General features: G+C 43.9%; 1 protein-coding gene across 1 annotated transcript in view; it reads left to right on the forward strand.

The window, feature by feature from the left end:
• The window catches only part of EIF2S1 (eukaryotic translation initiation factor 2 subunit alpha), a 63842-nt gene extending 54666 nt beyond the window's left edge, over nucleotides 1–9176 (forward strand). The window contains exons 7-8 of the mRNA XM_040333912.1: nucleotides 686–829; nucleotides 8766–9176. Coding sequence (XP_040189846.1) covers nucleotides 686–829; nucleotides 8766–8891 — 270 coding nt within the window. The 3' untranslated portion in view covers nucleotides 8892–9176. The remainder of the gene's footprint in view (nucleotides 1–685; nucleotides 830–8765) is intronic.
• The last annotated feature ends 4931 nt before the right edge of the window (nucleotides 9177–14107 follow it).

The following is a 14107-nucleotide window of genomic DNA, read 5'->3' on the forward strand; positions in this document are numbered from 1 at the left end:
CCTCCTCCTCCTCCTCCTCCTCCTCCTCCTCCTCCTCCTCCTCCTTTTTCCTCCTCCTCTTTCCTCCTCCTTCCTCCTCCTCTTTCCTCCTCCTCCTCCTCCTTTTTCCTCCTCCTCTTTCCTCCTCCTCCTCCTTTTTCCTCCTCCTCTTTCCTCCTTTTTCCTCCTCCTCTTTCCTCCTTTTTCCTCCTCCTCTTTCCTCCTTTTTCCTCCTCCTCTTTCCTCCTTTTTCCTCCTCCTCCTCCTTTTTCCTCCTCCTCCTCCTTTTTCCTCCTCCTTTTTCCTCCTCCTCCTCCTCCCCCCATCTCAATGGACCCTTTTTACACTGAGTCCTGCAAGCAGCATCTTTGGAGCAGCTTTTGGGCGCTGAAAAAAACGCCTTACCCTTTCACACTGAGGCACTGCAAAAACATCCTAAAACGTTAGGGTCTTAGAGGTGCTTTACCAGCACATTGGGATTGCAGATAAGGCTTCGCTCGAAAAACGCCCAGTGTGAAAAGGGCCATACTCTAGTGCTTCCAGGCAGAAATCCTTTTTATCTTTTACATTTTAAGCTGTAGTGTATTCTGATAAAGTTAATGAGGTGCTCAGACTCTTTAAATGCTGTGATGGTGTGTGCGTGTATATAATGGATGTGTATAATTGTCTTTTTTTTTTTTTTTTTTTTTTTTTTTGCTCCATTTAGATAAATTTGATTGCGCCTCCTCGGTATGTGATGACTACAACAACTTTGGAACGGACTGAAGGTCTTTCTGTGCTCAATCAAGCAATGTCAGTAATCAAAGAGAGAATTGAGGAGAAAAGGGGTGTATTTAATGTCCAGATGGAGGTATGATGTGCTGTAAACTTAATGATGCATACTTGAACAAAAAAGGAGCATTGGATTAATACCAAACTTTTCCATACTAGCAGCATAAAAACAATATGGATAGAAATATGCAGTATTTTTATAGAATTTCACCCACTTTTGGATATTTTAATGTGATCATGCAAGCAGGAGACACGGGAGAGACCACTCTGATGGCGTTTACAGGCCTCAATGACAGATTGCAGAGACAATGTATACAACAGCTGTTGCCTAAGTGTTTGACCAGTTGCAGTTTCATGTGCGATTTGGCAAGTGTATGTCTCCTGCAAATTGTAAGACACCTGGGAGACTCTGAAGGTAGCAGGAAGATGGTTTTCTAGTATGAGACAAAATTGAGCTTGTTGGCCACCAGCCTTGTGTAATGTATTTACCATCCTTAGACCTTGTTCAAACTTTCCACATGAAGAGGTCGTAATCACACTCTTGCTTTTTTGCCAGTTGGTGATTTGAGAGCAAGCGAGATGGCCAATAAGGATTTAATCGCATTGCTCTATTGGCTTGAAATAATCTCAGTTCGTATTTGGCTGAACAAGTCGCTTATCTCTAGTTTCAGACTTTTTGTAATTCTACACTAGGAATGAGTGCATTGACATTAAACAGAGCTTTAAAATGCATTGTGGAATTTGGCTGAAAATATTGAGAATGAGAATAAACTGATTTCTTTATCGTACACCACGGGACACAGAGCCAGTCATTACATAATGGGTTAAGGGTCACCAGCGGTGATTGGACACTGGCACAACCAATCGAAGAGGGTTCCCCTCAATATAACCCTCCCATCAGGGAAGTACCTCAGTTATTTTGCCAGTGTCTAAGGTGTTGGACGCGATTAGGATGTGCTAAAGGAAGCTCTGCCAAAGAAACCCCTAGGGGGTAAAAGAGCTACACTTTCGGGTCCATCCAAGATGCCTAAAATGTTACGCCAAAACTGGATGGTATCCGGGCCTCATGGACGAGGTGTCGTCTTTAATGTCTCTCTTCGGAGGACTGGGCTCTAGGGTCCAGCACTTTTGCTATTGCGCTAAAAGTCCTGGCAGAGTCTTTTACAAGGCCCAGGGAAGAGGTCTCCTTTAAGTAGGAACCCATATCCCTGAAGGTTGGCATGCATACCCCGCCGTGCTGGGGGAAGATTGGTCCTGCTTGGCAAAAGGTAAACCAGGAAAGAGTCCTAAGTTTTAATCTTAAAGCGGGGGTTCACCCTATTAATAAAAAAAAAAAAAATTCCTCTAGCATAACATGAGGCATAGTAGCGCGAGCTACAGTATGCCGGTCTTTATTTTTTTTAGTCCCGTACTCACAGTGCAATCGTAGACACAAGATTCCGACCCCCCCTCGGGGAATGGGCGTTCCTATGGAGAGGGAAGGTGATTGACGGCCAGCTCTGGCACGTCACGCTTCTCCGGAAATACCCGAAATAGGACTTGGCGCTTCACGGCGCCTGCGCATAGTCTGTGCGCAGGCGCCGTATAGCGCCGTGAAGAGCCGAGACCTGTTCCGGCTGTCTTCGGGGAGCGTGACGTGCCAGAGCCGGCCGTCAATCACCTTCCCTCTCCATAGGAACGCCCATTCCCCGCGGGGAGTCGGAATCTTGTGTCTACGATTGCACAGTGAGTTACGGGACTAAAAAAATAAAGACAGGCATACTGTAGCTCACGCTACTATGCCTCATGTTCTGCTAAAAAGTTGTTATGGAGGGTGAACCACTGCTTTAAGGACCTTTCCTATTTTAGAGTAGGTGTCTTTTTCCTGGCCACCACTGGGGGGAGTAAAGAGCGGAGTTTCACTCACCATGCTTTAGAGCAGTGTCAGTACCTACAAACAGCACATTCCTTCTGCTGCAGAAGCTCTGCCATGAATGGCTGCCTTCCTCCTCCTCTCAGGCAGGTATCAGGGGGATTTTCCTCACGTTCTAAGTACCGCCATTACCCCTAGGTTGTGCGTGCACGCTTTATGCTATCGGCACTGCGAGGTGGGGGGGCGGGCCTGTGAGAAGGCATGCGCACGAGGTTCAGAGGGCAAACGCAGGCAGGAAGTAATAAGAAAAGCCTTGCATGCCTGGAGCTTTCCTTGAAGGGACACAGCAGCGTAAGGGCACGCAAGGTCTCCATGTGGTTGGCTGAGCACTCCCAAGATAATACACCTACTCTTGCATGAAATTGTGTTATTAGTTGCATACTTATATGTAGATTGCTAAACTGGCACAGTAGTATATGCATTTGTTGGTACCATGGCTTTGCTTGGTAATCTGTCTTCCCAAAGAAGAAGTTTGGGGACTAAAAACAAAGCATCGCCGCCTAAGACAGGGGGCTTTAGCCATGCCTGCTCAGTACCTTCCTCTCTTGTGAGATCGGATGCACTTGTACAGGATGAGCCATTTCTTCTATCTGGAGTAGCAGCCTCTCCTGTGGTGCCTGTGCCTGCATTCGTCACTAAGGACTCTCTGACGACTGGACAACTTAGAAGGGAGAATCGCTGCGCTAATAGCAAAGTCCTCAGAAAAGGACAAAAAGCGAAGCAGATCTCCTTCTGTTAGATCTTCTTCTAGCAGAAAGATCTAAGGAGGATGAGGACTCGGAGAGATCAGTAATATTGAAGGAACCTTTGTCTGCTTCTGAAGTTACAGGTGCAATGTAATGCTGAAGCGGTACGCTCTACATTCAGATTACCCTCTGCTGAGTTAACTGAAACACCTGTCTCTTCTCTGGGTTCATTAAAATCCTCACAGGCTGCTTGTGCCTTTCCGATTCATCCTTTATTGGAGAATCTGATTTACGCAGACTGGAAACACACCCACATAAGCATTTTTCTCCTCCTAGGGAGTTTGACGTTCTTTTTCCTGTGGAGAAGTTTTACAAGAAGTGAAGTCTGTCTGATGTGGATGCAGCCATTTCTTGTGTAAATAAAAGCCTAACTTGTCCGGTGGACAATGCCCAGGTATTTAAATATCCTTCTGAAAAGAAGTTGGAATCCTTATTAAGGTCTTCCTTTCTCCTGGCGGGCGCAGTAATTCAACCTGCTGTGGCAGCGGTTGGTTTGTGTCAGGTCTTTAAAGGACCAGGTGAAACGGAATAAAAGATCTGCCTTTCGGAGCAGATAAAATTTTGGGAGAATATGCCTAGGGCCTTATGTTTCACAGTGGATGCCATTAGGGATTTTATCCAACAGGCATCTCTCCTTACGCTCCAGCTGGTGCATATGTGCAGGACTCTTTGGCTAAAGCTTTGGTCAGCAGAAGCCCCATGCAAAAGACTTTTAGCCAGTTTCCCCTTCCATGTTGAAACACCTCTTTGGGGATGATTTGGAAAAATATATCCAAAAGATATCGAGTAGTAAGACCACTCTGTTGCCAGAGAAGAAGAAAAACATGCGTCCTTGTTTTAATTGTTCTCTCTCCCCGGCTCCGGGAAGATCTGCCTCCAGCCAGTGGCGACGGCAATTTCAGCCAGCCACACAGGCTAAAGAAAACCAGGCCCAGAAGAATAAGAAGCCGTGGGGTTCAAAAGCTAACTAGCAAGACTCCAAAGCCTCTTTATGAAGAGGTGCTCCCGCTCGCCTGAGTGGGGGGACAGCTCCGGCATTTTTCAGTGGCATGGCAGACAGAAATCCAGGACAAGTGGGTAGTATCCCTAGGGTACAAACTGGAATTTCGAGAGATCCCATCTTCTCGGTTCCGAAGTGCAAGGCTCTCCAAGGATCCACTAAAGAGGATCCTTCTTCAAAGGATTGGATCACTTGCTGTCTCAAGGGGTGATCACAAAGTACCCCTAAAAGAGCAAGGTATATGTTTTTAATCAAACCTCTTTGTGATTCCAAAACCAAATGGAGACGTCGGACCCGTCCTGGATCTAAGATCTCCAAATCCGTTTCTGAACATTCGTCATTTCCGAATGGAAAATATTCGATACGTGGTCGCCCCCTTACAAGGCAGAGAATTTATGGCGTCTATAGACATCAAGGACGCATATTTACTTGTGCCTATAAATCCCGCTCACCAAAAATGTAAGGTTCGCGGTGGAACATTGACACATTTTGTTTGTGGCTCTGCCCTTTTGGTGTGGCTACCGCGCCCCGGTATTTACAAAAGTGCTAGCTCCTCTGTTGGCAAATCTGAGGACACAGGGCATAGCGGTAACAGCCTATCTAGAAAATCTACTTGTGATATATCGGTCAGTGGCAGGATTAGATCACGCTGTGCTCACTACAGTAAAGTACCTGGAGCATTTAGGATGGATCGTAAACCTACAAAAGTCCTCCCTACAAGCACAAAGAAGGGTAGAGTATTTGGGCATAATAGACACAGCCCAAAGCAGGGTATTTCTGCCACAGTCATTCGAGACTACTTCAAGGCAGTATCTTGACCGATGTGCCTGTCTTCACAGGTGCGCCAAAGCTTTAGTTGGTGGTTAAAAACCAAGAACTTGCAGAAAGAAAAATCTTTTCTCCCAGTCACCTGGAAGGTGGTGTCTATGGATGCCAGCCTATCGGGCTAGGGAGTAGTGTTAGAAGAAGCTTCGGACCAGGGAATCTGGGCCAAGACCGAAGAGAGCCTGCCCATCAACATATTCAAGCAGTATATCTAGCCCTCAGAACCTGGACACACATGTTACAGGGCCACCCTGTTTGGATTCAATCCGACCAATGCTACTGCAGTAGCTTGCATCAAGGAGGCACCCGCAATCAGGGTGCTCAGGAGGTGAATCGGATTTTGGCATGGGCAGAAGATCAGTTCCTTGTCTCTCTGCAATCTTCATTCCAGGGGTAGAAAACTGACAAGCGGACTATCTGAGTCACCAGCAGCTGTTACCAGAAGAGTGGTCTCTCCACCCCGAGGTCTTTCAGAAATGGAGCACTCCGGATGTAGACCTGCTAGCTTCCAGGTTCAACAGGAAGTTGGACAATTTTGTATCCAGGACGAGAGATCCTCTGGCCTACGGATCGGATGCTCTAATAATTCCCTGGAATCGGTTCTCACTGATCTATACATTTCCTCCTATCGCCGTCTTACAAAGGCTACTTTGCAGGATCAAGAAGGAGGGAATTCCAGTAAGCCTAGTGGCCCTAAATTGGCACAGAAGACCCTGGTGCGCCGAGATCGTAAAGATGGCGGTAGGAAGACCTTCGTCATGACCTGCTGTCGCAGGGTCCAGTGTTCCATCCTTACAAAAGCTAAATTTGATGGTCTGGCTACTGAGACCCACATTTTGAAGAAACAAGGGATCTCGGGTCCAGTTCTTTCTATACTCAATGCTAGAAAGCCAGCCTCCAGGCTTATCTACTATAGAGTCTGAAAGGCATATGTTTCCTCGTGTGAAACTAGAAGATGGAATCCTCAGAAGTATGACATAAGTAGGAGTCTCGACTTTTGCCAGTTAGAGTGGAGTGGATATGAAATTAGCTATTCGTACCATCAAGGGTCAAATATCGGCTCCATCGGTCCTCTTTCAAAGACCGCTGGCATCTCATTCCCTAGTTCAGGCTTTCATTACGGGGGTACTGCGGATCCATCTGCCAGTCAAGTCTCCCTTGTGCCCATGGGATTTAAATTTGGTATTGTCAGTGTTGCAAAAGCAACCTTTTGAACCTATTCGCCATATTCCTTTGATCCTTCTAAGCAGGAAATTGGCCTTTTTCATTGCTATCTCTTCTGCTAGGAGAGTATCGGAATTAACAGCTATTTCTTGTAAAGAGCCTTTTTTTTTAATTTGTCACAAGGACAAGATTGTTCTACGACCCCATCCTACCTTTTTACCAAAGTTGGTGTCGGCATTTAATTTGAATCAAGATATTCTGCCTTCCTTTTTTCCTGATCCGCGGACAGCGGAGGAAAAGTTATTGCACTCTCTAGATGTAGTGAGAGCAGTAAAGATGCATCTGCAGGCAACCGTTCAGATACGTAAAACAGGTTTTGTTTATTTTGCCAGATGGTCCCAAGGGACAAGCGGCATCAAAATCCACCTATTCTCGTGGATTTGACAAGTAATTATTGCTTATGGTTTAAAGAACAGGACTCCTTTCTGTTGAGGCGCACTCTACCAGGGCAATGAGTGCTTCATGAGCAGTGCATCCCCAGGCTTCAATGGCTCAGATCTGTAAAGCTGCAACTTGGTCTTCAGTTCATACATTTTCAAAATTCTATCAAGTAGATGTGAAAGGACATGAGAATGCCGCCTTAAGGCGTAGTGTGCTGGCAGGCAGCAGTCTAGGGCTTCTTGTCCGTAAGCGGCCTGCTTGATCTGAGTCTCCCACCCTTCATTGAGCATTGCTCTGGGACGTCCCACTATGTAATGACTGGCTCTGTGTCCCATGGTGTATGATAAAGAAAACCAGGATTTTTATAACAGCTTACCTGTTATACATACCCCCTCCCCCTTCTTATGGGAACCTTACTGCTTTGCTACAAAACTGAGGTACTTCCCTGATGGGAGGGGTTATATGCAGGGGAACGCTTTGGTTGTGCCAGTGTCCAATCACCGCTGGTGACCCTTAACCCAATATGTAATGACTGGCTCTGTGTCCCATGGTGTACTCCATGAAAAGGATTTTACAGGTAGGCTGTTTCCTTGGCTCTCAAATGAAGTGTTTATATAGAATCCGGCAGTTTCGGTTAACACAAGGAAATTTATGGAGCCTGCCATTGTTGCACTACTAAAGAACATGCTAGATACCGGTCTGTAACTTGATTCGCGGACCCAAAAACAAGCATGTGTTGTAAATTATTTTCAGAATGCTTTATTTCTGTTTTTTCCTGGATCAGCAACCCAGAAAGCATTGAAGCCAAAGCTTCAGCCCCAGGGAACTATCATTCTTTCCCTTGTACTCTTTTAACCACTTAAGACCCGGACCTTTAGGCAGCTAAAGGACCTGGCCAGTTTTTGTGATTCGGCACTGCGTTGTTTTAACTGACAATTGCGCGGTCGTGCGACGTGGCTCCCAAACAATTGGCGTCCTTTTTTTTTTTCCCCCACAAATAGCGCTTTCTTTTGGTGGTATTTGATCACCTCTGCGGTTTTTATTTTTTGCGCTATAAACAAAAAATAGAGCGACAATTTTTAAAAAAATGCAATATTTTTTACCTTTTTTGCTATAATAAATATCCCCCAAAAATATATATTAAAAAAAAAAAAATGTCCTCAGTTTAAGCCGATACGTATTATTCTACCTATTTTTGGTAAAAAAAAATCGCAATAAGCGTTTATCGATTTGTTTGCGCAAAATTTATAGCGTTTACAAAATAGGGGATAGTTGTATTGCATTTTTAATATTTTTTTTTTATTTTTTACTACTAATGGCGGCGATCAGCGTGTGTTTTTTTTTTTTTTTTTCCCCCGTGACTGCGACTTTATGGCAGACACTTCGGACAATTTTGACACATTTTTGGGACCATTGTCATTTTCACAGTGAAAAATGCATTGTTTACTGTGAAAATGACAATTGCAGTTTGAGAGTTAACCACAAGGGGGAGCTGAAGGGGTTAAGTGTGACCTCATTTGTGTTTCTAACTGTAGGGGGGTGTGGCTGTAGGTGTGAGGTCATCGATTGTGTTTCCCTATAAAAGGGAACACACGATCGATGACAGCGTCACAGTGAAGAACGGGGAAGCTGTGTTTTACACACGGCTCTCCCTGTTCTTCAGCTCAGAGGACCGATCGCGAAGGTTCCGCTGGTCCCATAGCTTCGGACCAGGTTGCGGGCGAGCGCTTGCGACCCATGGCTGGGTTTTTAAAGAGGACGTACCTGTATGTGCTTGTGCCCAGCCGTGCCATTCTGCCGATTGTATATGTGCAGGAGGCGGTCCTTAAGCGGTTAATGAAGGTATGATAATATGCTAAATGACTAAACATTTAGTACTGCAGTTTTGTAGTGGTGTGTAATACTAAAACAAAGCTTTCATTTTCAGCCCAAGGTTGTCACAGACACAGATGAAACGGAGCTTGCCCGACAGTTGGAGCGGCTTGAAAAGGAAAATGCAGAAGTGGATGGAGATGATGATGCAGATGAAATGGAAGCAAAAGCAGAAGATTAACATAAACCTTAAACTACAGAAAATCTGAACACATCAAAGCAAGCTGGCGTTAACCATAATATATATTTTGCCCCAAAATTTTATTCAAAACAATTTCAGTTGTAACTTCCTTCTGTATGCAAAATACATATCTATTGAACACAGCCTGTGTAGACTCCTAAAAACCATTTTTGTATTTTGATACATTTTTATTGGCCTTGCAGGGCTTTGGGAACTGGTAGGATAAGGCTGCTCAATAAACTCATAGCCCATACATCTCCATTGGCGTTTTTTGTAAAATCAAAATGTAGTTCGAGTGGGAACGTTATTTATTGCAAAAACCTTTTGCTATGGATAAGAATTGCTTGTTAAAAGCTTTCCCTTAAAGCGAGTCTTTCAGTAATTTTTTTATTTTTTTTTTTCTCCAACTTTTCATTTATTAAATCCTCTGCCCTTGTTTTAACATTGGATAGTAATTTTTTTTATTTTTTTTCCTGCCAGTAAATACAGCCCACTTCCCGTTTCTTGTCTGGTAAAAACCCTAGGCTTATGACCAGGGCTGTGGAGTCGGAGTCGGGGGAAATTTTGGGTACCTGGAGTCGGCAAACAATGCACCGACTCCTACTAAATTTAGATTGGAATAAAAAAAAAAAGCAAGTTTAAATGTCCCAATTCACAAAAAGTTATAATTAATGACTTCTCTACTGTAAGAATAAAGACAATGCATGCAGTGCCTCACGTAACCGCAAAACGAACACGTTAAGTGACCGTGAAGAAGCATGCTTTTCATGTGCTTCACTATATGGCACGCAACGCACAATTAGGAGCTGCAATACTTATACTTTCCATAGTGTTGTGTTCTGTTTTTACAGGGAACGCAGCGTCCATGTGTAACCTAGCCTCTCACTGATAAGGGATTAAATTAAATATGTTTTTTTGCAGGACTAGAGAGTGAGACCCTTGTATAAGTGAAGGGAATGGAGGGCCAAGAGTTCAAGACTGAAGCTGTAAACCATTGGAAAAACTGCTGTCATTTAGCTAAGGCTATAAAAACTTGTAAACTCCGATTGTTGGCTTAAACTTTAAACATGACTATGGGATTCTCCTAGGAAAATCATGTTTTAGAATAAATGCCCCTTCCTGGATCCTCCCACTGCCCTATCTTCAGCAGCAGATAAGCACATACAGTAGACTGTTGGCTTCCCAGCCAGTAGTCCTGTGGTAGGTTGCATTTCTTTCCCTCAAGGAATGTATAAAATACATTCGCATATTAATACAGGGGAGTCGGAAGTACATAAAACTGAGGAGTCGGAACATTTATCTACCGACTCCACAGCCCTGCTTATGACGACATGCAAAGCGCTCACTCAGTCTTGTGAGAGTTTACCAGGAAGGGAGGGGGGGGGTGTGAGTCCTAAGAGAACCATTGAGAGCTGCAGAGCTGGAGGTGTGTGTCCATGTAAATCTAGGAGGAGAACAGGCTTCAGCTACCCACAGTTAAAATTGCTGCAGCCAGACATGTTTTTATTACAAATTATGGGCCAGATTCTGATACATTTACGTTGCTCCACGGCAGCGTAACGTATCCCATTTACGTTACAACGCCGCAGGTTTACAGCATAAGTGCCTGATTCACAAAGCTCTTGCCTGTAAACTTGCGGCGGTGTACCGTAAATCCGATCGGCGCAAGCCCGCCTAATTCAAATGGGGCGGGCACCATTTAAATTAGGCGCGTTCCTGCACCGAACGTACTGCGCATGCTCCGTCTGGAAAATTACCCGACGTGCATTGCACTAAATGACGTCGCACAGACGTCATTTGTTTAGACGTTAACGTAAATGGCGTCTAGCGCCATTCACGGATGACTTGCGCAAACGACATGATTTTTTAAATTTCGACGCGGGAACAACGGCCATACTTAACATGGCTTAGAACACCTAGGGCTCAGCCCTAATTTTACGCGGCGTATCGACGGAAACTACGTAAAGTTAGATCGACGGGCAGCGCGGTCGTTCGGGAATCGCCGTAACTAGTCATTTGCATAGTCTACGCCGACCGCAATGGCCTCGCCACCTAGTGGCCGGCCTAGAATTGCATCCTTAAGATCCGACAGTGTAATTCAATTACACCTGTCGGATCTTTTGGCTATCTATGCGTAACTGATTCTATGAATCGGTCGCATAGTTAGGACGGCCAGATCACTGAGATACGATGGCCTGATCACAGAGATATGACGGCGTATCAGGAGATACGCCGTCGTATCTCTTCTGTGAATCTGGCCCTATGTGAGCAGATTGCAGTTTCTCTTTAAGTCACAGAAACAGATACTCTGTCAAATATTGCGCTAGCAGCTTCCATATTTAATGTCTTGCCTTCACTTTCCTGTAAAATAATGTGTAATGTGTCTCAATTTAACTGCTGTCCAAAAGGCACCAGAATTTGACCATGCAGTCTTCTGCTACCTAACTGGCCTGGCCCTACAAAATTCCTGCTTTTGTTAATGACCTTTTGTAAACCTCATCAGTGAGGATGTTCATGAGGGCTGTAACCAATTCTCATTTATGCCAACTTGAGTGAGAGAGAAGGAATTGCATTTCCTGAAAGGGGGGGGGGTATTTTGGGGAATTTCTATGTGAAAAGAAGTTGAATCTCTACAGTGGTCCAGGGACTATCAAGGGGGGGGGGGGGGGGAACTTCAGTTGGACTTGAAGAATAAACCCACTTTTGTTTGCGGGGGGGGGGGGGAATAATCACCCCAGGGTGAGCAATATACATTGCAAGGACATTTTCTTGCAGATTCCTACCTTTTTTTTGTTGTGAAGAAAAAGCTCTGCCCGACCAGGTGCAAAGTTATTCTGAATGGGAGTGACTTTCATTATTAATCAGCTGATGCACTTGCAGGGTGTGAGTCCCTTTTTTAGACATGATGAACCCTTTTGGGGGTATCTGACCAACAATTGCATTTTTGTAGCAGAGGATGCCTAAAATCTGTTTTGTATTATATTGCTTACTTTTGGGCAATCAGTTGGCCAATTGCACAAATGGGGGGCTGTGTACAGAAAACCTCCATATTGCCATATAGCAGTGATGGCGAACCTTGGCACCCCAGATGGTTTGGAACTACATTTCCCATGATGCTCATGAACTCTGCAGTGTAGTTGAGCATCATGGGAAATGTAGTTCCAAAACATCTGGGGTGCCAAGGTTCGCCATCACTGCCATATAGCGTTACATTTTTTCAGTAAAAATTACAGCACTGCAGATTTTATTTACATTTTTTGCAAATTTTTCCCAAGAAAGTGCAGTTGCCCCTTTAAAGCTAGAACACAAATGGGTATAAATTCTAAACAGTTTTGCTATATGTGTATGAACTATTGCATAGCTTATGTGGATTTAATTTTGGGTTAATACTGCTGCCTTTACTTGGAATTGGACACTGGCAAACACAAGTTTAGCATCTCTACTACTAATATGCTTCATTTCTTTCTAGTGTCCAGTGAGGATGGATGTCTTTTTCTCTTTGTAGAAAAGTATATCTATTTTATTTTTTTCTTATCCAGCTGAGCTAGGACTAATTCTGCAGCTTTCCAGATAGACTGATCCTCTGCACCATGTTGGAGGCTGCACCCAGACTCCCCTGGACTGAGGATTGCATTGCTAGCTTGTAATGTGATCTTTGGGTACTGGACTTTGCTTGTTGGGCTCCCCAGACACAGTGGGTTGATTTACCAAAACATGACTTTGAAAAATCTGGTGCAACTCTTCATAGAAACCAATAAGCTTCCAGGTTTTTATGTCAAAACCTAATTGAACAACTTGAGGTTAGAAGTTGTTTGGCTACCATACACAGCTGCACCAGATTTTGCACTTTGTTTTAGTAAATCAACTGTGCTTCAGATTTTTGTGTTTTTGCAGGTCCAGGACTGGTTTAATCCTCATCAGTGCAGACTCTCGCTCAATACTGGGCCAAGAAATATGAGTGTGCCCTGACAAGGGATGAAAATTGCCTAGAATGTTTAATGTTTACTGGCTTCTGCATGTGGCACTGTCCAGTACTTGGCTGAAGTGTGCTTTCCAGGCCTACAGCAGTGGTAAATCTCTGTGCATCCCTGCTAGAGCATGTCATGCTGTCAGTTTTTTCCTGTTATTCCCAGCAAGTTAACACACTGAAGAATTAATTACTGCATCACAAGTGCTCTCACGCTACCTTTCTGTCTTTTCAATGCAAAATCGTTTCCCACAACTGCTCTCCTTGGGTCACAGGTCTACCTTTTTGGTTATTATTTATTTTTTAAACCACAAGGAAATAGGTTGGGACTTTTAGGTACTAACTTGTAATTTAGGACATGCATAAAAAAATGTACAATTTCTAATACCTTACACCATTTACTAAAACGTGGTTAGTTTTTACTGCCGCCCTATAGTGACTCTGTCACTTGGGCCATGATGGGAGTACATGGGTGCTTCTGATGTGTATTGGCTTTATCTTTAATTGTACCAAAGTATGTTGGATCCTAAGCACAAAGGATGTTAAGCAGGCTCCTGTTACAGACCTGGGTTGATTGACAGCATTCCTACTTGAAGACCTGACGCCCATAGCTAGGATTGTTATCCCCTGTTTAAATCTACACTGTGTGCACTGTTTGTTTATTTTATTTTTTTATTCTCACTTTAACATTTTAAAATAAACAAGTAAGCTGGGAACATTTTGGTTTTTCATTTAGTTGCATAATATTTCTGCACACTAATAGTTGCCCAATAATTGTGCACACAGATATTCTCCTAAGCCAACACCCCATTTTTTTCTTTCTTAAATATTCAGGTTTATAACATTTTGGATTGACCGAAAGCACTGTAGTTCAATAATTACATTAATACTCAAATACAACTTGCTTAATTGTGCACACAGTGTATTGTAGTAGTCCCTGACTTCCTCTTCTGCTTTGTCCAAGGAGGAGTTTTTTTTTTACGACACTTCTGAATTTTAGAACTAAATTCTCTGCCGTGATAGCTGTCTCAGAATGGAGGAGCTGTAAATATACTTCTATGCCCCTCCTATTGTGGCGCAGTCAGCTGCAGATGTGGAGTCTCTCTCACTATTCTTTTTTGGGTGAATATGTGCCCAAGGAGCCCATGTCTGACACAATTCCTCCAAGGCTTGCAGGTGATATTTCCGTTCCATGTTTAAAACTAGAGAAACTTCTGTCTAAAACCGAACCATGTTACCATTTTGGGAT

The sequence above is a fragment of the Rana temporaria genome, chromosome 13, assembly GCF_905171775.1.
Source record: "Rana temporaria chromosome 13, aRanTem1.1, whole genome shotgun sequence".
Classification (NCBI taxonomy): Eukaryota; Metazoa; Chordata; class Amphibia; order Anura; family Ranidae; genus Rana; species Rana temporaria.